A 26,188-nucleotide genomic window follows, 5' to 3' on the forward strand; every position below is an offset into this window, starting at 1 on the left:
AAGACTCACGGGCGGAAGCCTGTTGCGCCCCCATGAGCCCAGGGACCCCCAGGACCCCCCAAGTGGAGCCCAGGATGCCAATGAGCCCCGGCCTACCTGGAGGTAAGCAGAGGCCTGTGGTGGGAGGGATGTAGCCCAGCTGTGGAGCACCTAAGTGGAGCCAAGGAGGGTCATGCCCCCCCGACTCCTACTTCGCTCAGCCCTCCAGGGAGCCATGTTCCCGGAGCCTCGTAAACAGGACATGCAAACAGGTACACTTCTAGGCCCAGCACTCAAGTTAGCATGGGAGTTTGCGCAGGAGGGTGAGCGGGAGGGCCTGAGGCCCTGCCAGTGAGCCCTACAATAGGTAGTCACAGCAGTATCCGGACTGCCAGAGGCACAATGTGGATGGCCACACACCTCACCCCAAGGGCCTGACCTCTATCCCAGGGAAGATCTTGGGGAAAAAATGATCAAAGAGATTATTCTTGACAAGCTGGCTGATGGCAACATCCTGAGGGATAGCTAGCATGGATTTGTTGTGGGTAGGTCTTGCCTGACCAATCTCATCTCATCAAGAGAGAAGAGACTGATGTCATATATCTGGATTTTAAAAAGCTTTTGATCTGGTGTCCCATGGTCTCCTCATGGAAAAATTGTCCAACTGTGGCTTTGGCTACATCACAGTCCAAGAGCTAGGGAATTGGCTCCAAGGTCAGACCTAGAGAGTGGTAACAGACGGAAGTAAATCATTGTGGTGTGCTGTGACCAGTGGGGTCCCCCAAGGCTCCGTCCTTGGGCCTATACTCTTTAACATCTTTATTAATGATGTATACATTGGTGTCAGAAGCACTGGCCAAGTTCGCCGATGACACCAAACTTTGGGGTAGAGCATTCACACCTGAGGATAGGATGGTGATCCAGGCCAACCTCGGTAGGCTCAGAAAATGGGCGGATGAGAACCTGATGGTATTCAACACCGAAAAATGCAAGGTACTGCACCTTGGGGGGGGGGGGGAACCCCGCAGCATTTTAATAGGCTCAGCTTGCTAGCACCATGGCCAAAAGGGACTTGGGGGTCATGATTGACCACAAGATGAATATGAGCCACCAATGTGATGTCACAGCTGGTAAAGCGAGCAAAACCCTGGCTTGCAGCCATAGATGCTTCTCAGGCAAATCCCAGGATGTCATCCTCCCACTGTATTTGGCCTTAGTGAGGCCACAGCTGGAGTACTGCATCCAATTCTGGGCTCCACAATTTAAAAAGGATGTGGAGAAGCTTGAGAGATACCAGAGGAGAGCCATGTGCATGATCAGAGGGCAGAAGAACAGGCCTTACGATGAGAGGCTGAGAGCCATGGGACTCTTCAACCTGAAAAATCACAGGCTCAGAGGGGACCTGGTGGCTGCCTATAAGTATATAAAGGGCATACATCAGGATCTGGGGGAATGCCTGTTCACCAGAGCGCCCCAAGGAATGACAAGGTCAAACAGTCACAAACTCCTCCAAGACTGTTTCAGGCTGGACATAAGGAAGAACTTTTTTATTGTCCAAGCCCCAAAGGCCTGGTACAGACTGCTTTCAGAGGTGGTGCAAGCACCTACTCTGAACTGCTTTAAGAGACATTTGGACATTTATCTTGTTGGGTTCCTTTGACCCCAGCTGACTTCCTGCCCTTTGGTCAGGGGGCTGGACTCTGATCTTCTGAGGTCCCTTCCAGCCCTAATGTCTATGAAATCTATAATATATCCTAAAACGGTAACACTGGGTCAAATCCTGAAATAGTGTTTCCCAACTAGAATAGAAGTCAGGTGTATCTTTATTCCTGCTTTATAATGACTTCCAGAGAAGCTCCTGAACAACTGATCAGAGAGGAGTTTCCCCACCCAGACATCTTGAGTCCGCACTTGTAAAACAGTTGAGCGGTCAAAGCCTGTGTCCATTCCCTCACAAAACCACCTGAAACACCCTGTGGCAGGGCACTGTTGGTGCCTGCCACTTTAAGGGCTCAGCCAAGCAGCCAGAAGGTGCTTGATTGTGGCGGCCATTTTAGATCTCTGGCTGTCTATATAAACAGAGCAGTTTGCTACTGGCAGGCCAGGCAGAACCATCGCCTGGCTGCAAGGCTGCATGCAACATCCCGGAGGTAAGGGCAGGAGCTGTAGGGGATGGTTTGGAGACTCCTGGTCCTGGGCATGACCTAAAACTGCACCCTGCCAGGAGTGGGTGGTCTGGTGGGGCTCCCAGTGGTGTGGGATTCCCCAGGAAATACCAGGCCAGTTACCACCCTGGTGAAAGGTGGGTTGGGGTGCCTTAATAAACCCAGCTCCCACTACTGGGTGGGTTATCCCCTAGTAGGGGCCAGAAGGTGGACCTAGGAGAGAGAGTGGGGCTAGAGGCTTAGAGGCCTGACTTAGAGTACCCTCGACTGGTCAATGCTGGGGCCTGGACCAGAATGGTCAGAAGGGCCAGGGGCCCACCACGAGGGACACCCAGAGGTGAGGGCCTGGGGTTTCCAACTGGCCTTAGAGGTGAGGCCAGGGCCTGTGTGGCCAAAGATCCTGAGGGACCTGTGTGGCCTGAGAGGGGAAATAGTTCAGGGAACTAGGCAACCCAGAATGAGGGTGGAGTAGGCCAGCTGAGTGGAGGGATCTTGTAGGAGTCTGGACTGAAGGATTCTGGGGCCTAGTTTGGGGCCAGTGATGATAAGAACAATGGATGCCACTGCGAGGCTTGGGCTGCGGTGTAGGGGAGGAACAGAGCCGCAGATAGTGCCTCCTGGCATTGGGGCAAGAAATAGGCAGCCTCCTGCCTAATTAATATCCTAATTATATCATCAAGGCATGGCAAATGAGAAAGTGGGCGGTTGGCCCAAAAACAGGTGGGCGGGCCAATGGCAAATCGGCCCGGAGAAGGCCCCCTGTTACACAGCCATGTAGCTGTTTAATGAGGAAAGAAACGAGCTTTAAATGAAAAGACAAAAATGGACCAATAAGGAAAGGAAACATAAAACAGGATTCATAGATGTTTGGGTCAGAAGGGACCTTAGCAGATCATTGAGTCCCACCCCCCTGCCCTGGGTAGGAAAGAGTGCTAGGGTCAGACAACCCTAGCCAGGTGCATATCTAGCCTCCTCTTAAAGACCCCCAAGGATGGATAGGATGAAGGGTGAAAGAGAGAGAGATGTAGATGTACACATGGCAACTATGTGGAATATGACTGCGGGGATGTGAAAAAATGCCTATCTCATTGATTCCCAACCAGCATGTTGCAGCACTCTGGGGTACCCTGAGATCCCTTCAAGGATGCCACAGAGTGCCATGCAGTATCAATCCTGTTAGGTATGCAAACATGATTCACAAGATAAACCCAGAGATTTCAAGTAGGAATCCAGCGTTAAAAGCATTCTGCCCTGTTGTGGTCTTTCTGAGATGTTTGCAGCAGAAGAATTACTCAATAGTTTTTCTGTAGTCAGAAAATGAATGAAAACTAAGAGCTGTCATTTTCTGAGGAGTGCCTCCAAAAAGGTTGAGAATATCTGGCCTATCCACAAATTACCAAAAAAATTAGCTTCAATAAAACTGCTCTCCTAAGAGATTCCAAGCATTTATCAGCTTTAGTGTGCAGCACTTCCCAGGATTTGGCTTCATGATATGAGCCTTTGCATTTGTTGTTACTTTTTCTCACAGCTCCTTCTGCAAGTTTTCACAATTTTGGTAACTGTTGTGGCTTATTTCCCAGGTTCTGTTCTATATGGTATCAGAATTATGTCCCCCAAATGAACACAAGTTAAATTGGAAATTCAATCCGTCTTATAGAATCATAGAAAATAAGGATGGATGGGAATATGACAGAATGACTAGTCCATCCTCATATCCCAGGGTAAGAACAACTTGTGGCCTTCTGTGGCCAACTGGTGGCCTTCTATGACCAGGTCACAAAATCCTTAGATGCAGGTGTAGCAGTGGACATAGTATTTCTGGACTTTAGGAAGGCCTTCGACACTGTGTCTCACCCCATTCTCATTAAAAAACTAGGGGACTGTGGCATCGACACCTACATAGTCAATTGGGTCACTAACTCACTGGAGGGTTAGACCCAGAGAGTGGTGGTGGACAGATCCTATTCGACCTGGAGGGATGTGGGCAATGGGGTTCCGCAGGGCTTGGTCCTCACCCCCTCGCTGTTCAACATCTTCATCAGTGACTTGGACAAGGGGGTAAAAAGCACCCTGTTCAAATTCACAGATGACACTAAGATGTGGGGGGATGTGGGTACCCTAGAAGGGAGGAATAGGCTGCAATTGGACCTAGACAGGTTACAGGGGTGGGCAGATGAGAACAGGATGGGTTTCAACGCTGACATGTGCAAGATACTGCACCTGGGGGGGAAGAACCAGCAGCATACCTACAGGCTGGGGAATGCCCTTCTTGCCAGTGCAGAGGCAGAAAAGGATCTTGGGAGTAATTATTGATGCCAATATGAACATGGGCCAACAGTGTGGGGACGCGGTCAGGAAGGCCAACTGTACCTTGTCATGCATCCAAATGCATCTCAAGCAGGCCCAAGGAGGTGATCCTCCCCCTCTATGTGACACTGGTCAGGCCGCAGTTCATAGATTTCATAGACATTAGGGTTGGAAGGGACCTCAAAGATCATCAAGTCCAGCCCCCTGCCCCAAGGGCAGGAACCAACTAGGGTCAAAGGATCCCAGCAAGATAAGCATCCAAGCATTTCTAGAATGAGTCCAGAGTAGGTGTCTACACCACTTCTGGAATGAGTCTATTCCAGGTCTTAGGGGCTCGGACAGTAAAGAAATTTTTTCTTATGTCCAGACTAAAATGGTGTTGGAGGAGATTATGACTATTGGTCCTTGTTTTTCTTGGGGCGCTTTGGTGAACAGACATTCTCCCAGGTCCTGATGTACATCGCTTATGTACTTATAAGCAGCCACCAGGTCCTCCCGAGCCTGCACTTTTCCAGGCTGAAGAATCCCATGGCTCTCAGCCTCTCATCATAAGGCATATTCTCTTGCCCTCTGATCATGCACATGGCTCTCTTCTGGACTCTCTCAAGCTTCTCCACATCCTTCTTGAATTGTGGAGCCCAGAATTGGATGCAGTACAGTTGGAATACTGTGTCCAGTTCTGGCCGCCGCACTTCAGGAGGGATGTGGACAGCATTGAGAGGGTTCAGAGGAGGGCCACTCACCTGATCAGGGGGCAGCAGGGCAGGCCCTACAAGGAGAGGCTACGGGACCTGAACCTGTTCAGCCTCCACAAGAGAAGGCTGAGGGGGGATCTAGTGGCCATTTACAAACTAGTCAGAGGGGACCAGCAGGCACTGGGGGAGTCCCTGTTCCCCCGAGCACTACCAGGAGTGATTAGAAATAATGATCACAAGCTGGCAGAGGGCAGATTCAATCTAGACATCAGGAGGCGCTACTTCACTGTCAGGGTGACTAGGACCTGGAACCAACTTATAAGCGAAGTGGTGCTGGCTTCTACCCTGGGGGTCTTTAAGAGGAGGCTAGATGAACACCTTGCTGGGGTCACTTGACCCCAGTACTTTTTCCTGCCATGGCAGGGGGTCGGACTTGATGATCTGCTCAGGTCCCTTCCGACCCTACAGACTATGAAACTATATACAAACCATTCCTGAGAGGTGTGTCTAACCTTTTAAAAATGAAGTAACCTTATTCCAATACATAACTATCCTTACACTTAGGAAAAGATTTCAAACATCTGAAATCTTTTTATATAAGTACATTCTCCATATTTCTATTCAGAAAGAAAGGGTTCTGCTATATCAAAAAGCCCTTTGTGTGGTATGGGTTTTTTTGTTTTGTTTTTGAATTTCCAAGTGTAACCCATTCTGGTCCAACTTGCAACACGAGGAATTTCTGGGCCAGGGAATTGCTTACCTGAAGATGACTTTAACAATTCATCTAGTTTTGAGCACTCAGTCTTTTTCTTTTTTATAAAGAAGAAACTCCACCCTGATGTAGTACATTTGTACATATCGGTTTTGCTCAAACCTGGAAGGAAACAGAACCATTAAGCTTACAGAATGGTGGGAGTTAATTTCCTTGACCTGAAGGCCTTCCTTAGGGGAAGAACAACTGACACATTTTTTCCGATAGCTTTTTGCCATACGGAGTACTTAAAAAAACAGGTCCTGTACTGAGGGCTACTAGTAGCCCTCAGCAATGTCTAGGGATGTGAGCAGAGATCTGGATGACACAGTTGGTAGATATTTTTTTCTCATGCATTCCTTTTCTCTTGCCACCCATTTTTCCTCCATCACTTGTTGTCTTTGAGTAGCATCATCGGTGCAGATTTGTCCTCTGACCCCTGCATAATGGAGACTGAGGAATATTGTTACATGATACAAATATGGCCCAGTGTGTCTGGCTTGACATACTAAGGGCAGGCTGCCCTGTGGGGGAAAAACAACATACACATTTGCATTTTGGGCACCTGCTAGCTAGGGGAGCTGAGGCAATGCTGGCAGAAGCTCACTCTACTTTTGCTGGGACTGGGCAAGGGGGGGAGCAAGGGTAGGGAACAATGCACCTGGGGATGCTAGAAAACCCAGCCAATAGCTATCACTCTGAGTATAACATGCCACAAATTCAAATTGAAGCATGATACAAACCAGTCACAAGATGTTCCATATTTAACAAGGAATATCTTTGTGGCTGGTTCACCATTTTTTCCCACTAGTTTGCCATTTGCCATTTGTGTGATAAATTGCCTTAACATGCAGCATATTACAATTCATCACACAATTAATGTGTTGAGTGATAAATGTAATGTTGCCAGGGACCTGAATTTTAGGGTTGCTTGAAATCAGAACCAGGACTAGGATCCAAAGTTTGCAAATGGTCCTTTAAATGTATAATGGGTTGAATTAAGACCTCAGGTCCAAACGTCCTAGAACTTTGAGTGTTCAAAATCCAGACTCTAAATGTTGTGGCTTCAGTGCACCTCTAGCTTTGTATTAATAAGAATTGAATAGGGACAGGTTGGAGTGGGGAAAAGGTAGGGGGTTTTTGCTTTTACATTCCTTTTGTTTCTTGTAAGTGATCCTTTAGTACTATACCTCCTTGTTTCATTTTATTAGTATCCATGTAAAATATAACTTTGTAATGTCCTCCCAGAGATCCAGAGTGCAGGAAATGAGTTCCAAACTGTTCAATTAGCCTTCGGTATGCATTGTGTTCATAGGCAGCAGGAAGGTTGGCAAGCTCTTTCCAGAATGCTTCCGCAAGAGTGAGAAATTCTGGACGGTTATTAATGAATTGAGCAACTTCCACATTATTGTCAATGACCATCAAGTGCTTACTCTATGGGGATAAAAAAAGAATTGTCAAACAGCAATATATGTATTGAATCGATTCTGCCAGTCAAATATAGAGATGTTTTACTGGCTGCTGAACAATAGGTGTTGGGTTTTTCGTTGCTTGGGGGGGGGGGAGGGGCGGAGGAGGAGGAGAGGGAGAGGACAGCCATTCCATATGAAACCCCTGCATTCTGATTCACTCCTTCCTGTAGAACTCACTGCATTTGGATCCTGTGACAGGTTTGTGTACTTCTTTAAAAGGCAGGATTTCTTTTTTGTTTGTTTTCTGAAAAATTGTGGGACTGGGAGGGACATTCGGTCCCTGCTGTCCCAAGTCATACAATCCCTTTCATAAACTGAGCAAGCACCATATTAAAAATAATTGGGGATTTGTTTGTCTCTACTACTCCAATTGGAAGACTGTTCTAAAGTCTCTCTCCTATGGTAACTTGAAACCTTCATTTAATTTCCAGTGTAAATATATCCATGTCCAGTTTATACCAGTCTGGTCTTGTGGCAAGCTGATCCTTTAGTTTAAATAGTTCTTCTTCCTGGTGTAAGCCCCATGATGTGCTTATAGAGACCATTTTAAGTCTTCTCTTTCTTCACTTTCCTAAACTAAACAAGCCAAGCTCTTCTAGTCTCCTTGCATAGAAGGCACTCCATTCCCTTGATCATCCCAGGAGCATTTCTCTGTACCTGATCCATTTTGAGATTCTCTTTCCTACCCACTAGTTACCAATTGGCATGCAGTATTCGAGATGGAGTCTCCAAACTGCATTGTACAATGGCATTAATACTTGCCTATTTCTATTGGAAATATCTTCACTGACACATTTGAGGATCACGTTTGCTTTTTTTTTGTCCCCATCATATTAATGGTTCAGAGTCCTTCTGTAATCAACTAATCAACCCAAGTCTTCTGCTCAGTTATTTCCCACCAATGAGCTGCCAGTTGGCAGCAAAAATTGTCATTGCTGGTGCCTGAATTCAAGGTTGTGTGCTTTGCAGTATTTAATATGATCCCTTTCTATTACTCCAATATTTAAGCTCATCCTATTCTTCCTTTATGATATCTCAGGTTTTCTCTTTATGGGTGATACTTTCTAATGTTACATCATCATCAGCAAAGTTTATCACCATGGTGCTGCTTTTTGTGCCAAAAACGTTCATGAAGATATTAAGCAAAATCATCTAAAGACTGGTCTTTGTGAAATTCTACTAGCCTGATACATTTTCCTTTCTGAAGTACATATTTTCATCATCTCTTAGCTGGTTTTTTACTCATTTTACAATTTTGTATGAAGATCATCTTCTCCATCTCAACTAATAATTTTCTGTCTCACTAAATCAAAAGGTTTACTAATCTCCAGATTGGGGCGGGCAATTATTTCAGGCAGAGGGCTGCTTATGGAGTTTTGGGAAGCCATCAGGGGCCGCATGAGAGGCAGCTGGGTCAAATAAATATTAATTTTCTAAATTTTTTAGGGGCCCTGTGGGCCAGATAGAATGACTTGGTGGGCTGCGTCCGGCCTGCGGGCTGCATTTTCCCCACCCCTGCTCCAGATAGATGAGATCTACTACATTTCCTTAATACAGGAAATCAATTAGCTGATTAAAAAAAGGTGAGTATGGCACAATCTAACTTTAGAAAACAGACTACTTTGCATCACAATTTCCATTGATTTGCTCTTTCCTTGCATATCTTTGAGGTCAGATGAATAAAACAACAGCTGCCATGATTACTTTTACTTTTTTCCCCTACACTATCCTCCTCCAATTGTCTGGTATTATCCCCAACTTGTAGGATTGTTACCAGACCTGTGATTTCATGTGCCAGTTTTTTCAGAATTCACAGATGGACGTTATCTAGTTCCCCTGACAAGAGTGCATTCAGGCTTTTGTGCTTTCCTTTCTTCTCATTTGTGAATAGAATGGAAGGTAGAAAAACATGTCTGTTGTGTATAGGGGAGTTCTTTTAGTTTTTAATTGAAGAAATCTTCCTTCATCTCCCAAGAAACTAGGAAAAGGACCAAATGGCAAATGAAGGTTCCCATGTGAAAGCTAATAGTGGTTTCCAGGCATTCACAACACAACAGAAACTGATTAATGGAGGCCTGCTTGAGACAGACATGAGGTACCAGAAACTCTGTTCTCATTATGTACCAGTCTGGCACACCGTTTTCTGTGTCAGCTGCTCCTGTCCCCCTGAGACACTGTATCAGAATTCATCACTGAGGCTTCCACACTAAGTATGGCCACCACAGCTTCTCAGCTGCTTTCCTCAATTAACAAATAAACATGTTTTAACTTAATTGGTGTAAGGCTCAATGTATGTAATAAGTAGACAATTTCTTGAAATAACGTACGAGTGTTCTCTAGCATCTTGCTAGCAATAAGGTTATGAACTAATAAACATCTTCATTATTTAGCCCAAGATTATTTAGTTATTACATCACAAATCAGTCATTTGAAGAAGTTTTCTTGTTTAACACTTTTTTATTTTTATTTCCCATGCTTCTGGGCCTTGCTGATTTGCCCCCAGCCACCTCCCCCATTCTACTACATGTGTCAGGGTGTTTTTAAGCCTTCCCAGAGGCACTGGGTTTTGGCTGCAGCCAAGATTGGAAGCTTTGACTGGGGTGTGCCAATGCTCCTACTGGATTTGGGTTCAAGAAGGAATTTTACCCCATGGTCAGATTGGTAAGGACTGTGGGGTTTTCCCTTCCTCTGTAGTGGCGGGCGTAGCCATCTACCTGGGATCTCTTGAGGCTATATTGACCGTTAGGTCCATGTCGTGTCAGGGTTGACAGTAGTCTTATGTAGAATTTAGATGATGGATTGTATAGGATGGTTTAGATAGGGATGATCCTACCTCAGGCAGGGGGTTGGACCAGATGGCCTCTGGAGGTCCCCTCCAGCTCTACTTCTCATTCTATGATTTTTAGGCAACGTAGAGGCACCATGGCCTGCCTCATAGAAGAGTAATTCTTAGCACAATTAAATCCTGAAATATGGTTTTATAATGGGAGGCAAGGCTAGCTTTACTTTATTTTAAAATTCCCTTGCCCCAAAATACTGAAGAATGTAATATTAATAATATAAAAACAAGGAGAAAAGGATATCTGAATGAACTATTTAAAAGAAAAGTAATAACATCAGGAATATTATTCAATTAGGAAATGAAGCCAGTGTAAATTTTTCAAATGCAAACACAGCCAATAAACTCTTAAAAGGAGAAAAACAGCTTTAGCCCAGAGCAGTGACATCTCAGTAAAATGAGCAAAATCTTTATCTATATATTTACCCAAAATAGCAGAACTTTGTCTAGAAATGTTTAAAATTAATCATTAAACAGCATTAAAAATAATAGTGCAATAATAGTGGTTTATAAATACCTTTGTTTCAATAGTATTACTTGTGTCCAGATGATAGCGATGTCCATGATTAGATGTTACAGACACTTCCTTGTGTTTCATATAAGACCATTTGCTATCAAAAAACTCATAGCTAAAATCATTCTGGATTTTCACCTAGGACAAGAAGAATGCAGTTCTTTGTCAATCTTTGCTTATGAGGGTTATAGAAACAAACAAACAAAGAAATGTATATTACTGGCACAGAGTCCAGAAAGACTGCTTCAACTGAATTTGTACAAACAGGAAACATTAAACATCATATGACATATACAATTACTGTGCAATGGTGCATTTTAGATGATATTTACAAAGGGACTTCAGCAGAATTTAGGCACAGTTTCACAGAAACCCTACCAAATCTGTTTAAGAGCTGGAGACCTCCTTTATGTCTAAAACCTGACTGAGACACCTGAAGTTCAGCTACTGTGTGGATTCAGACGTGTTGCATATTGACTGACATTTGTCTCTGGATGCACATGTCCCACTTAAGCCTGTTTGGGAGTCCTGAGCTCATAGGCATGCTTTCAAGTATGCCTGGCAGTAGTGAGTTCAGCATTGACACCTGCTTTCATTGAAAAACACAGCTCAAGTAGGAGACAGTGGTGAGATTCTGTATAAAAGCTAATTGTGAGAGTACTTGTCTGTGAATGGTGTGTGGGAGACGGAGCTGGGTTACCTAGTATCTCCTAACTGCTATGGTAAAATGAAAGCTCTTAGTATCCCTCCTTCAAAGACTGGACCACTGTGCAACCCAGTATGAAAGCATCATGGGCTCTGAGAGAAAAAGCAAAAGGTAATGTGATGCAGCAGGCCAGTGATGAGGATACTTGGCTGGGAGGGAGTCCTGGGTTCTGGTCTTTGATCTTGGGGCTGCTTATGCATGTTGCATTGGATAAAGTTGGATAACATACAATTATAAATTATTACATGTATTGGAAACCAAGTTCATTATTAGGAGCAAGGGGATACTCCCCTGGAAAGTGGGAGAGGTGGGATTAATCCCCTTAGGCAAATTAAACCCAGATCTCCTATTTCCTGGTTAAGTGCTCTAGCCACCAGACTGCATTATATAGAAGTGGCCACTATCCCCAGTTGTTTGAATATTTGGACATATTAATCATGGCATAATGTGTAGAAGAGGTCTGATGCAGTACCAACAGTACCCACGTAGCATTTTTTTTAGCATGAAGAGTGGGAGTGAGGGGACAGGGCTTGTTTCTCAGTGGTAGTCTCTGGTTTATTGCAAAGGTAGTATTCTAAGTTAGGTGCCTCACTCAAGTTTGTGAATCCCCCTTCTCTAGCTGGGCATCTAAATCTTAGCAGCAGGAGCACAGAAATTCCACATGCATAAGTCACTTGTGAATCACACCACTAAGGACAGATCGAAGTGTCACTGAGAGAGCAGGACTCATCCTTTTAGTGATATAATTTTAAACCAGTAGTTGTCAACAGGGGGTACACGTACCCCTTGGAGTACTTAAAAGAGTGCTAGGGGGTACGTAGAACTCCACATGCATGTGTGCAGCTGCAGTGCAGCACATGGGCAGCCAGGAGTGCAGCCTGGTCATGTGGAGAGCAACTAGGTCCCTTGTTGTGGGAGGTGGGAGTGGGGCTGGGGCAGGGTGCAGGACTGAGCCATATGTGGTGGGGGGCAGCAGCAGCTTCTGCCACTATGTGCACCGCGGGAGGGCATGGGGGGTGTGTGCCCCTGGATCTGTGTGTGGGGTGGGGCAGGGTGGATTGGGGCTGGGGCCATGCTGGGCTCTTCCCGGTGAGGGCTGAGCTGGGCTGCATTCAGGGTGGGTGGCAGTGGCACTGGGAGGGGGATTGTGGGGGCTACAGCAAATTCTGGAGTGGAGGCAGCCCCCCCACCCTGTGACTCAGTCCCGTGCCCTGCCCTGGCTGAGCAGCCCCTGCCCCAGCCCCACTCCCCAACCTCTGGGGCTCGATCTCCCCCCCCCCCCCAGCGGCAGCCTGCCCTTGCCCCATGCGCAGATTTGGGGGCACATGCCCCCATGCTCTCCCAGGGTGTGCGCAGTGGTGGGAGCTGCCCCTGCTCCTGACACCCCAGGATAAGCCACTCATGGCTCCATTTCATGCTTTGCCTCGCCCCGGCTGAGCAGCACCTGCCCCTGCACCACTCCCTCCCTCACTGCAGGGACTCAATCTGCACCGCCCCCTTTAAAAACAAGAAAAAAATGTAAAGGGGTACATGAGGTAAAACTGAGACAGAAGGGGTACACTTGTTAAAGAAGGTTGAAAACCCCTGCTTTAAACAAAGCCTTCCTTCAGAAGACCTTTGCTACTGTCCTAACAAGCATTAACATGAGATGCTTGAAGAGAATATGCAGAGGGCTTCACCTACCCAGGCACAGAGGAAAGGATTGGAGAGGGCCTCCATTCAGGAGGACTGAATCCTGGTAAGCACAGTTTACCTTTCCCACTCTTTTAACTTTAAGTGTATACTTGTGAGTATTCCCATTTTAAGTGAAGTTTTTAGTGTGCTGAATACATTACTCAGGCATCCAAAACTTCTGTTGAAATAGAGGATTGAAATCCTGATCCAAGTTATAATTCAATATATGATATCATTTTCCTTTTAGCAATAGAACCAACAATTGGTGTATAAAAATTATTCAACATGTATACAATTCTCTAATAAAACATCACCTCATCTTTTAAAATGTATGCATGAGCCAGAGGTCAATTCACAGCATATGAGAATAACTGAATTGATTTCAGGAGAGCTACGCTGAATTTTTACCAGTTAAGAATCTGATACTTAGACCCCAATGCTGCTTTTGCTTCTACAATTTTTGCCACTGACAGTCCTGTTCCTTAAGACTAGGGATAAAAGTTACACACAAACCAGCATAAGTGATTAAAAACCAGTTCAAATCTGTATGTGGAGGCGAGAAGCCCCCATAGGCGCCGGAAGGAGGTGGGGAAACCCCCACCAGCCCCACGCCACCCGAGCAAGACCCTCCTGCCCAGAGAAAATCACCGCCGGGGCTGGGGCTGGACCCATGGCCGCCCGAGCTGGCGTTATACTGGCTCTTTAAACAGCTGTTACCAGGGCAGGGAAACCCCAGGCCAATCACGGCAGCCGCAGATGCCACCGTGGGAAGGTTAAAAGGCCCTGCCGGAACCCAGCAGAGGGCAGAAAGAGGAGGAGGACACGAGTGGGGAGCGCGCCCCGCCTGGTGAAGCTCCAGTGGCCAGCAGGAGCCTAGCAGCCAGCTGCTCCCCCACCCCCCACACAGGATCTAACTACTTAAAAAAAAAAAAATTCATTAGAGGCGTTCCTCCTAGAGGGAAGAGGAGGACGCCAGAGAGGAAAAGAAAAGAGGAGACCAGAGCCTAGCCTGGCCGTAGGAGTGGATGCAGTGTAATGCTGCCCTATTCAAGATGCCGTGGATGACAGGGGAAAATGATCCCGAGGCCTATATCAAGGCATTTGAAAGAACCACCCTGCAGACTGGGTTGGATTGTACCCAGTGGGCTCACCAGTTGGGGGCTCTGGTGATAGACGAAGCTCAAGCAGCTTATCAGGCCCTGTCTAGGGAGGACGCCCGAAATTATGACACCATGAAGGCTGCGATCCTATACAGGCTCGAGATTTCCCCAGACAGCCACAGACAGGCATTTCAGGTCTGAAAGTCGAAAGAAATCAAGTGGCCACACAGTCTGCTGCAATACCTGCGGGACATGCTTAATAAATGGCTACCCACCGGCCAGTTTGACCAGGAGGGGGTCATAGACCAGGTCCTGTTGGAACAATTCCTCTGAGACCTGGAGGAGGACACCCAGGTGTGGGTCAGGAGACACCAACCCTGGACCACTGAGGAAGCTCTCCGCCTGGCTGAGGCTTTTGCCAGCTTGGAGAATGAGCGAGGTCGCGGGTGAGGCCTTCATGCCTCGGTGGGGAGTGTGGCCAGAGAAGAAGAGCGGTGGTCAGCTCTGCCGAAAGAGAGTCAAGGGGCATTGTCTGTTATCATTGCGGACAAGTCAGACATATCTCCAGAGAATGTGGACTTGGTCTTAGTGAACTGGGGTGCGGGTTGACCACATGCACCCTGCCCCAAGAAAGTGAGTCCATGGACTGTAGCTTTGGCTCTGTCGTACACGAGGGAGGATGGGATCACCCTGTCATGACAGTTTGGATCAGGGATAGGACGGTAAGGGTGACCCTAGACACGGGATGCTCCCAGTCCCTACTCTCAGTGGATCTAGCCCTGCGGACCAGAGTTAAGAGGAAGCCGGACCGTTGGTAATGACGTGCATATTGGGCGGCGAGATGCGGTTTTGGAGCTGTTACCTTCCCTTGAAGGTGATGGAGTTCTGAGGGGAACTGCAGGTCGGCTTGGTACGAGATGATCCTGGGACAAGAATGGGGGCCATTTTACATGGTACTGGAATGGGTCCGGCCGACGGAGGAGGAAAGAAAGCGACTTAGAAGCAGGGAAGGCTGGGCCAGTGAAACCTCCACTCCACAGAGGGAAGCGGCTTGAGACAGGATCGACATGGAACAAGTGGCCAGCGTGGCACAGTTTCACCAGGCTCAAAGGGAAAATTCAGAGCTCCAATGCCTCGGGACAAAGGACCCCAGAGAAGGAATGTCCCGGAGTAACTCCAGTTTTGAGGTAATAGGGGGGCTATTATACCGGGTCCAGAGGGGTGAGGAGGGAAGGGTAGAAAAATAGCAGCTAGTGGTTCCATCCTCACTTTGCTGATCCATATGGAAATTGGCCCATGACTTCCCACTAGGTGACCATTTAGGGCTTACCAAGACCCAGGTGAGGCTAGTCCGGGAGTTCTTTTGGCTGTGGCTGCAGGAAGATGTGGAGAGATGGAAAACATCCTACCCAGAGTGCCAGAGGGCACAGGAAGGGAGGCCACAGAGGGCACCCTTGTGACCGATGACCATAATTGAGACACCGTTTTCATGCGTCATACTCAACATCGTGCGTCCCCTACTGAAATCTCACAGTGGATACCAATACGTATTTGTCTTAATGGATTATGCCACGAGGTTCCCAGAGGCGGTTCCACTCAGGTCGATTATGGTAACTTGGGTGGCAGAAAAACTCCTCAAATGGATTGCTAGGGTAGGCATACCGCAGGAGATACTTACCAACCAGGGCACGAATTTTGTGTCGGGTGTGCTGAAGGCTCTTTGTAGCACCCTCGGCATCACCCACTTAAAAACATCAGTCTACCATCCCCAGACAAATGGTTTAGTCGAAAGACTAAACGGGATCATCAAGAGGATGCTCAGGTGATGTTCACAGGAAGACCCCCGTAGATGGGACACCATATTAACACCGCTACTCTTTGCCCTATGGAATGCTCCCCAAGAGTCAACACAGTACTTCCCATTCCAGCTAGTATATGGCCACAGTCCCAGGGGGCTGTGGCAGGTCATACGAGAAGAATGGGAGAGACCGGTGGGGTCATGGTTAGTAGCTGAGAGATACTGGCAAGAGCTACAGGACCAGATCAAGAAGGCCCAGCGGATTGCTTGCCAGAACCTGCAAGTCGCACAAGAACAGGAGACTCGATATAATAGGAAAATGAAAACCCGAACATTTCATCCAAGGGATATGGTCTTAGTCTCACTTCCTGCATCAGCAAGTAAACACCTTGTGAAATGGCAAGGCCCATTTAGGGTGGTCCGACAAGCAGGCCTGGTGGATTAAGAAGTCCTCAAACCCAGACACCACCGCGAGCATCAAATTTATCATGTTAACCTCCTCAAGGAATGGACGGCACCTCAGGGCTGGCTGGCACAGAGAGAGGAGACGACGGAGGAACCACCTGGAATTGGAGGAATCCCTGCCAAAGGAGCAAGTGCAACTTGGAGATCTGGATGCCGGTCAGCAACGGGAACTGAAGGAGGCAATAGAAGCCTTCCGGGACGTGTTTCAGGAAACACCAGGGTGAGTTCGGAGAATTGAGCATGGAATCAGGACACCGCCCAGCGCACTAGTCTGGGAGAAACGGAGGCCTATACCCCAATGATTGCAGCAGGAGGTGCGGCAGGCGATTGAGAAAATGCAGGAGCTGGGGATCATCCAGCCATCCCGAAGTCCGTGGCGCAGTCTGATTGTACCGGCGGTTAAACCGGATGGGTCACTTCGCTTGTGCATAGACTTTAGAAAGTTAAATGCCATAGCGACCTTTGACACCTTCCCCATGCCACTTATAGCCCACCTCATTGAGAGAATCAGGGAAGACGGGTACGTATCGACCATCGACCTGGCCAAAAGTTACTGGCAAATCCCAATGCGAGCCACCGACTGTGCCAAAACCGCCTTTGGGACCCCTTAGGGACTGTTCAAATTTGTACGGGTGCCCTTTGGGTTGAACGGCATGGCGGCCACTTTTCAGAGTCTGATGGACATTGTGCCGGGGTGACAGAGAAGAGGAATCGGGAAGCCCCACCTGAGAGGTGTGGCATGGAAAAAATAGTGAAATAAAGAAGGGGACACAAAAAAACCACTTACCTGCAGAGGAAGCAAGGCCGGAAGGACAAGGAGAAGAGCCTATGCGGTTCACAAGCCACACTATTGTATGATTAAAGCCAGCGGGTGATGTCACGGAAACGCACCGGCCGGCAGGGATAAAAGCGGCCACCGGCAGTGAGGTGGGGAGAGCGAGTGAGGAGGTGGAGGCCCTCTGTGCCAGCAACAGGCAGAGCCAGCACGAACAGGGAATGTCCAGGTGACGGGTGGCAGCTGGGGCAACAAGGCTCCCTTGCACCGAGGGAACTGAAGCAGGACCCCAGGAGGGGAGGAGTGTCAGGGCTGACTTTCCCCTCGTGCCTCCGAAGAGGTTCGGCGGCAGAGGTTCTGGACAACAGAGCCACCAGCACACCGACCCAGAAGAACAGATTGAGACCTATCTGGAGGAAGCAGGTTTTTCACCTGAACACTCCCAGGTACCAGGTCGGGGAGCTGGGCTGGGAGTGAAAAGGGGAGACAGACCCCGCAGGACCAGCATCGGGGGAGTACTTCCAAGCATAGGCAGGAATGCGGGAAGAACGAGCCAGTAGGACACTGGATGGGAAGACCCTTTTGGGGTTCTCTTGTTTTGTTTTGTTACCCCTGCTTGACAGGGGAACCCGTGCCGACTTCAGGAATAGGGCCAACAGGCTCAGAAGGGCCTTGGGCATAGGGCCGGAAAGAACCAAAGATCCTGCCTCAAGGAGGACAGAGGAACACAATCGGGCACAAGGAACATCCACCAAAGGGAAACGGCCGTGTTAAGACCTGGCACCCTGCCAGAGGTTGGCATAAGGTTGGGGTGTAGAGGAGGTGGAGCCCCACAAACACCCTGCGAGTGGAGTGGTCATCCCTGAGGGAACCTTCGAGGCTATCCCCCTCCACCGAAGTAACATTTAAAGACGTGGCAGGAGAGTTTGGGGGAGGCCAGAGGGACAACCGAAGCCCACCTCGGGGTACCCACGAAGCCAGAGAGCGTGCGCCTTCTACAGCATGGGCCAAGGCTGCACGCGAGCGGGTGTTCAAAGCCAGGCGGGTGCTAAAGTGGATGCCCGTAATGAGAAGGAGCTTTGAGGATCTAAAGGAGGCAATGTGCCAAGATGTCATGGTGCACACCCCTGATTTCTCTGCCCCTTTTATTTTGCAGACGGATGGATCAGGCAGTACCCAAAGGACTGTACTGCTGCAAAGATGTGGGAAAGATGAGCGCCCAATTGCCTTTGCAAGCCATAAACTCAGCCACGCCAAGATCAGGTATGCCATGATCAAAAGGGAGTATCTAGCGATACACTGGGTGATAGAATATTTTAAATATTATTTAATGGGGCGGGAATTCTGGGTGATGACAGACCATGCCCTACCGTAGTGGCTAACCAGGAAACAAAGTGAGAATACCCATATTACACGCTGGGCTTTGGCTTTACAACCATTTAAGTTCATGAAAATACACTGTCAGGGCAAGGATAATTTTGTAGCGGATTTCCTCTCTAATTGTCATAGCCCAGGGGAGCTGACCCAGGAGGCATGCCAAACTCATAAAGAAGAGCATCAGACCATCCAGAAAGCTATATGAGGGGCCCAGTTGCCACAAGGCAACTTTAGGGGGGAGGTCTGTGGTGGCGAGAAGCCCCCAAAGGCACCGGAAGCAGGTGGGGAAACCCCCACTAGCCCCATACCACCGGAGCAAGACCCTCCAATCTGGGGAAACTCGTCACCGGTGCTGGGGCCAGAGGTGGAGCAGGACCCATGGCCACGCAAGCTGGCATTATGCTGGCTCTTTAAACAGCTGTTCCTGGGAAGGGAAAACCCCGGGCCAATCATGGCAGCTGGAGACACTGCCACAGGAAAATTAAAAGGCCCCTCTGGAACCTGGCAGAGGGCAGAGAGAGGAGGAGGATGCCGATGGGGGGGTGCGCCCCGTCTGGTGAAGCTCTGGTGGCCGGCAGGAGCCTGGCAGCCAGCTCGCAGCTGGCATCTTGAGCAGGGGGAGCTGGGTCCCTGCGTTAGACGGGGTGGGAGGAATTACTTCCATCCTCCCCCCACCACCAGCATCTAATTAAAAAAAAAAAAAAATTCATTAGAGGCGTTCCTCCCAGAGGGAAGTGGAGGATGCCAGAGAGGAAAAGAAAAGAGGAGACCAGAGCCTAGCCTGGCCGCAGTCGAGGCTAGGATTCCAACCATCATAGCAGGCTGGGCTAGCCGGTAGGAATTTTGCCGATACCAGTCCCTTTGGGGAAATTGGGGCCCACCACGCATGGCGGGACATAAGCTGCACCAATTGGTTGGCAAGTGGACGGGGTGTAGGGGAGGTGGAGCCCTGTGGAACATCGCGTTGAAACCATGAGTACCTCTGTCCGTGGGGTCCCTAGGAAGAGGATCACCACTGGACCCCTCCTTTTCATACAGTAACACCAAGTCGTGGCAGAAGAGTCAAGGGAAGGGTCCCCGCTCAAGAAGGATGGTACAGCACTCATCATGTCACACCTAGGCGCATTCACACTAACACAACAGAAGTTCTGCGCACATAAACCGCTTTCAAAGGCTAAGTACAGGCAGTCAAAAAGCCTGGGGCTAAATCAATTCAATCTTTGCAAGTTAGTCTAAACTGCAGAGATTAAACTGAGAAACTGGACAGACATTCACTTTTGATTCAGGAAATGCAGCCATATACCTGCAGTGGCTCAGGCCAGAAGTTCAGTGCACATAAACAGCTTTCAAAATGGCTGAAACTGATTTAACATAAACCTGGATGGATGTAGTATCAGACTTAACTGATTTAGGTTGAATCAGTTTATTGAACTTCTGTCTCTCATCCCCTTCAGATCCAAGTTAACTCTCAGTCCCCCATCATCCCAAGATGCTTTGCATCCTCTCTTGCAGGGTAGGCAGGGTCCAAGCTGTCTGCTTCACCCAGGAAGGGAGGCATGCTTTAGTGCCCTCCCCCTTCCCCCGTGGCTTTTGGCCTAAGTCACTGCAGACATGTGGTTGCATTTCCAGAATAAGAAGTGAATGTCTGCTTATCGGTTCAATCTATGCAGTTTAGACTGACCTGCGAAGACCAAATTGATTCAGCTTCAGGCTTTTTAACTGTCTGTACTTAGCCATAAAGACACCTCATTGCATTATTCTCCCAGTTCTAAATTTAAGCCTAGAAATAAAGCTGTGATTAAAAAGTAAACATACTTGGAATGTATAGGCAAGAACACTTTCACTCAGCCTGTAGTACTCTCTCTGATCACCACTAAACACTTTTCTGCATTGTCCACCAAAGCTTCTAGTATGAATTACATTTCCTCTCGTTTCACTGGTAATGGCATCAAAGCTGCAAGACAGGAAACAGTAAAGATAATTTATTAAGGCAGTTGAGCTACTGAGTACAAGGAACAGTTTATAAGATTATAGAACTACAAAAGCTATTATAAGTGAACATTGCTATATTTGCAGATTAGGATAAAAGGCTAAATTTGCATAAGAAAATAGGGTATTCTTTATGGGCTCTGCTGTTGCAGAACTGTAGCATACATAATATTTCAGAGAATGAAAAGTAAAATGACATTCTTGATTTTTCTCAACCATAATGAGCACATGACTAACTGCTAACTCCAGTACATTTGTATCTATGGCAACTGCTTAGGTCTAGCTGCACTTTTCCTGCATTTCTGTATCTTATCTGAACTAAGATCATATTCAAGGAAACATGGCTGCACTAAACAAATTTAAAATATAATCATTTTGTTATGCTAACATTATGTGATATAATGGAGATCTGCACAGAATATGGATTCCCAATGCTAAATGCTCAATAATAATCTGTAAGAAAAGTCATTGTTGCTATGTATGTAGTTTGAAAGCCTATCTTGCTCTAATCGTGTTTATAGACAACTGGCAGCATTACCACACATTTTTATTTGAAATGAAAAGTTACAGGAGTGAATGTATTTAAAACTTAGTTTAAAATAAAGAATGCATATGAATGGTTGCATTACAATAGCAGCATAATGTTGTCAGATTGTAAAACGGCTCTAAACTCCCTTAAGACAGGGTCTCAATTTCTTTGCATTAGTGGAGAAATGAGAAGCTACTGGGACATAATAATGAATTTGGTGCAAAAAACTCATAGCATAGACCTGATTCTCTATTGCTATGAAACTTTTTTTAATTACCTACACTTCTGCAAAATGAAAGAAAAACCTGTTTTTTTAATCCAACTGCATTCTATACACCCATTGCAAAGGGTATGAATGGTAATTTGAGACACCAATCTGAAGAATTAGGATCTTTGCATGGAAGGCTATGTCACATAGGACAAAATTTTACTGTCACTTCTGCAATTGCAGCTCCCATTGAAGTCAATGGAAGTTAAATATGTGCAGCTGAGGACAGAATCTCTCCCACAGTGGCAAAATCTATGTAGTACTCCAAGCATCACTAATGTAACTAGCCAGCCAGGCTACACTGACAATGGGATGAAAAGTGCTAAACTCCATGCAGATGCATTGCTGCCCTCTGTTATGTGGAATGACTGGCCATAAACAGTTTAATGTAGGTACTTTGGAACCCGAAGGCCTTGAGAACTCAGGCTGAAGGTTCCTCGGCTCCAAATGGGGAGTGTATTTAAGGACCATGTTATCTGTATTTCTAGAGCCAAGCGTTGTTTAAAAGCACTATGAAATTGCAACTGATGTAAAAATGAAAAGGAAGCTTACCCTGCTCCTGTAAGTTCTGAATTGGGAGGTGTTTTATCTATGTCACAAACTGTTCTCCCTTCTTCACATCGATCTTCATCAGCACCATCTTTTTCACAATCCTGGTCTCCATTGCACACAAGAGAATTGCTAATGCACTGGCCTACAAGCAAAACAATTATTTAGTGCAGGAGTGTCAAATTTGCTTTGTTCCCTGGGTTGGATCTAGAGTAGGGATGGGCAAAATGCGGCCCGGGGGCTGTATGCGGCCCGCCAGGCCATTCTATCAGGCCTGCAGGGCCCCTAAACAATTTAGAAAATTAATATTTATCTGTCCTTGGCTGCCTATCATGTGGCCCTCAATGGCTTACCAAAACTCAGTAAGCGGCCCTCCACCCAAAAGAATTGCCCACCCCGATCTAGAGCATTAGGCTCTTCACTGGTTGGATTCAGCCTGAGGCACACAATGGCAGAAGCAGCCACTGCAGCAGCAACAACAGTAATCACAGCAGCAGTGAGGCAAGTGGCTGAGGGCCAGGTAGCCTCTTGCTGTGATGGAGGTGGTGCAAGCATTCGTGGACCAAGCAGGAGCTGGTCCACCAAGGCTCTGGATGCTGCAACAGGCTGCTCCCACCAATGATCAGCCCCACAAATGTTTTGACTCATTTGTCACCTTGTTGGGAAGATGGAGTGGCTCTGGACAATGGGTCAAATGTTTGACACCCTTGATTCACCTTAACTCAAAATAAGAATGCTGGGTGCTTCCTATGTTAATTTAATTGTCATAGCATATTTTGATTTTAGTTTGATATTCACAAGGTAAATCTATTGTGAAAGAAATAAAAGATTTAGTAGCCTGGCTCTGGAGTAGCAGAATTCAAGTTTGGCACTCAGTTTCTCACTCTCTAAGACGGTGAAGCACATGTCTTGAAAAAATGTGAACTAAACTGCAAGCCCAGAAAGTGGTGCTGCATATGCTGCATTTTGACATGCATGCATACATTTCAAGATGTGTTTAGGAGTGCTTGGGTTCATATATTTAGAATGCAGCCATTAATTACACATTCATAGACTGCACCTAATTTTTTCTCTGCTTTAGACTGATTGTACTCCACTGAACCATTCTGGCATAGGGGTATGGTCAGCTGTAACAGTTATCCCAATATTAAAGTTATTGCTGTGTAACCATCTACTGCTCTGAGGGTGCGTCTACACATTCATCAATGTGCCTTAGATACTGCGCATTTAATTTAGTACTTCCTTAATAAAGTTGCAGTCACAATTTTATGCACCATACATTTTTCCCTTGCAGGAATTTTACTGAATAAATCAGCAAAATCCAGGATTATCTGAGCCAGTTGCCCTTGTTGACTTGTTATAAGGTTTTGTCCCATGGGGACTCTTTCCCTTTCCATTACATACTCGCCCCCCCTCCCTCAAATTCTTCCTTCTCCAGGAGAGGAGTTGCTAGGAGCCCCTCCAGCTCCTACCATAGCTTTAACTTGACCATGTAAGCAGTCTGTCTTAATGAGACTGTCTTCACACCCCCTTCTGGGGGAATCAGCCCTGCCTTTACCAAAGTCTGGTTAGACCCTGTTTTGATAATGGCTCACACTATTCATCCTGCCACAGACAGCTATTACAGACAGTTTGGCCCAAACTCTCTCCTTGGATATTCTCCCCAGACTGCAATCCAGCATCTCCACCAGAGAGGTTTCTCATGACCCTTGATGACTTCCTTTAACCTCTCTCTGCATGTTGGCCTCAGGTATATACAGGTGTGGATTTGTCAAGCACTCCCTCGCTATATGTCCTTTCTTTCCACACCAGAAACAGGTGATCCCTCCAGTCTAGAGCGTGGTTGACTTAAGCTCTTACTTTCTCAGTCTCCCTGCCGCTCTGCCGGTTTGGTATTCAGAGAGACCCAGCCTTATCACTCTTTTCATGGGTTGCCTCATCTTGGGCACAGTCAAAATCCTCCACCAGCTGCAATGCTTCCCGTGATGTTTTTGGGCAATGGCGGCTTACTCATCTTTGTGTGTTTTCTTCTAGATCTCTCAAGAATTGCTGAAGTAAAATAGTATCTATAATCTTTTCCCTAGACATCACAGCAGATCTTATCCATCTATCCCAGAGGTCTGTCAGCTTCTGGAGAAGTACCCTGGGAGACTTGTCCTTTTTCTTTTTGTGTGCTTGAAACAACTGGAGATATCCCTCAGGCGTGATGCCCAGATGATATAAAATCTCTTTCTTCACTCAATCTTAATCCTGAGCATCAAGGCAAGACATTGCCCAATACACAGCCTGGGCCTACCTGACCAATAGTAGCTCCAATTTAGCTCCCCACTTAGCCCTGACAGTCCTCAGTGGCCCCTTTTAGGATAAGCTAACTTAACAGTCCTTCCGAAGGAACAGTCTCCAATCCAAAATGGAAAACTCAATAAAAAATGTAACTAAAAAGTCAGCTGCTGCTGCTTCTGCATGCTTTGAGATACTTCCTTGGGGCAGTTGCTCCTTGGCTGAGCCTTTTCCCAACTTGGCCCTTTTACATCATTGGTCCCAGGCACCTGGAGGTCAGCTGGCCCTCTGGCCCTTCACTGCTCCAAGCCACATTGTTGGGGATACTTCCAGGAAAGCTGCCATGCCATCCCTATCACCAAAGCCTTCTTCAGAGGATTTCACAATCCTGAGGCAGAGTCCCCTTGTATAGGGCTCTTTTGGCCCTACAGGGGAAAAGGTGCTGCTGAGGCTGGTGCCCCCAAAACCGGATCCCTCCCCACACAACCATCTTCCCTGGCTGCATCTGACTTGGGTCCAGTTTCCTTACAGCTGTCCTCACTGGCACCTTCCTTATTTGCCATGGCATCCAGTGCAAGCACCCTGCATGGTGTGGTGCTCCTCCAACCCCCACACAGCACAGCTAGGTCAGCTGCCACATCCCCGACTGCCTGCTTGCCCTTTCTGGAGAGTCCCTCCAATGCCTTCTTTTCCCTCATGCCTCAGATGCCTGCTGGTAGCCCCTCTTCAGAGTCAAAAGTACTCCTGCCAGTCTGCTGCACTCCAATCCAGAGGAAGACACTGCTTCAGAAGTGTTGTGACTGAGCTGGCTTTCTGCCCGCATTCACTGCCTTTGCTGAGGTGAGTGACAGGGGTGGGTTATCTCTTGGGCCCTCTCCTCCTCGACTACTCTCCTTTCTCCCTTTATAAAAGTACTATCTAAATGTGCAGTACCTCAAGTTACTGTGCAGTGGTGCCAGCACATGGTTATTTAGTGAAACTTACTGTGCATTAGTCTAATAACACTGCACAGTAGGCCACTAGCACAGTTTTTGCTGTGATATTATGCTACTGCACAGTGTTATTAGGCTAATGTGCAGTAAGCATCTCATGTAGATGCTCCCTGAATGACCTAAACCACAGTAAATTTCAAACTTTTTTCCAATTTTGTCAAAAAAAATGACAGCAGTTTAGCTTCTCTATACCCTTCTTAAAATGTGCTGCCCAGAACTGCACACAATACTCCAGCTGAGACCTAACCAGCACTGGAGGTGGGGTGGGGGGTGGGAAGGAGTCAGTTTTGGTAAAGCCAAGTACTAGAATACACCCATGCAGGGATCAGTGTGAATAAAATATAACTTTTTGGTATGTCAGCCTTAATTAATAATAATAGTTTTTATTATTTTACAATGTACCTTCCCACTGTCTACTTTTCAAGGAAAAAATAATTGGGTTCATAATTCTAAATATCAAAGAATTAAAAAAAAAAAGTAACAAAGTACCTGAAAAACACCTGAATCTATCCCCACAGCCATCCTCTGTTGGGCATCCTCTTGTGGGAACACACTGTTGTGTTTCAAAGGCATCTCCAGAACATGGGTTTCCCCCATATTGACCATAAACAGCTACTGTTCGTCTGCGAATCTGAATGCAAATCAAGAGAAACTATTAGAAAATGTAAGCCTGAAGCAGAAATAATAGGCTTCATCATGACTGCTCTACCAATTTTCTTTTGTGATGAACGTGTTAACAAACATGTTTGCTATACTGCAACATAACAACAAACTGATAAAAAATAAAAGGAAGGAGTCTACTAAGTTGAGAACTCTTCTACAGTCTAGGTGCTGAAGGGAGTCAGTTGGAACCGCATGAACCGTTTCAGTTTCATTTTGTATTTCTAAGTGGTGACAATCACTCTTGGAACTAATCTCGCAAAACTGAACTAACACAGCCTTCACTCCCAAAGGAAACCAACTG

The 26,188-nt window shown here is 46.9% G+C and overlaps 1 protein-coding gene across 1 annotated transcript in view; it reads right to left on the reverse strand.

Annotated features, from left to right (window-relative positions):
* Positions 1 to 26,188, reverse strand: part of C7 (complement C7) — a 53,445-nt gene that overhangs the window by 25,970 nt on the left and 1,287 nt on the right. The window contains exons 4-9 of the mRNA XM_006277876.4: positions 25,714 to 25,855; positions 21,956 to 22,097; positions 20,433 to 20,571; positions 10,726 to 10,860; positions 7,088 to 7,331; positions 5,907 to 6,020 (exon numbers count right to left, since the gene is read on the reverse strand). Coding sequence (XP_006277938.1) covers positions 5,907 to 6,020; positions 7,088 to 7,331; positions 10,726 to 10,860; positions 20,433 to 20,571; positions 21,956 to 22,097; positions 25,714 to 25,855 — 916 coding nt within the window. The remainder of the gene's footprint in view (positions 1 to 5,906; positions 6,021 to 7,087; positions 7,332 to 10,725; positions 10,861 to 20,432; positions 20,572 to 21,955; positions 22,098 to 25,713; positions 25,856 to 26,188) is intronic.

This window comes from Alligator mississippiensis, chromosome 3 (genome assembly GCF_030867095.1).
Source record: "Alligator mississippiensis isolate rAllMis1 chromosome 3, rAllMis1, whole genome shotgun sequence".
NCBI lineage: Eukaryota > Metazoa > Chordata > Crocodylia > Alligatoridae > Alligator > Alligator mississippiensis.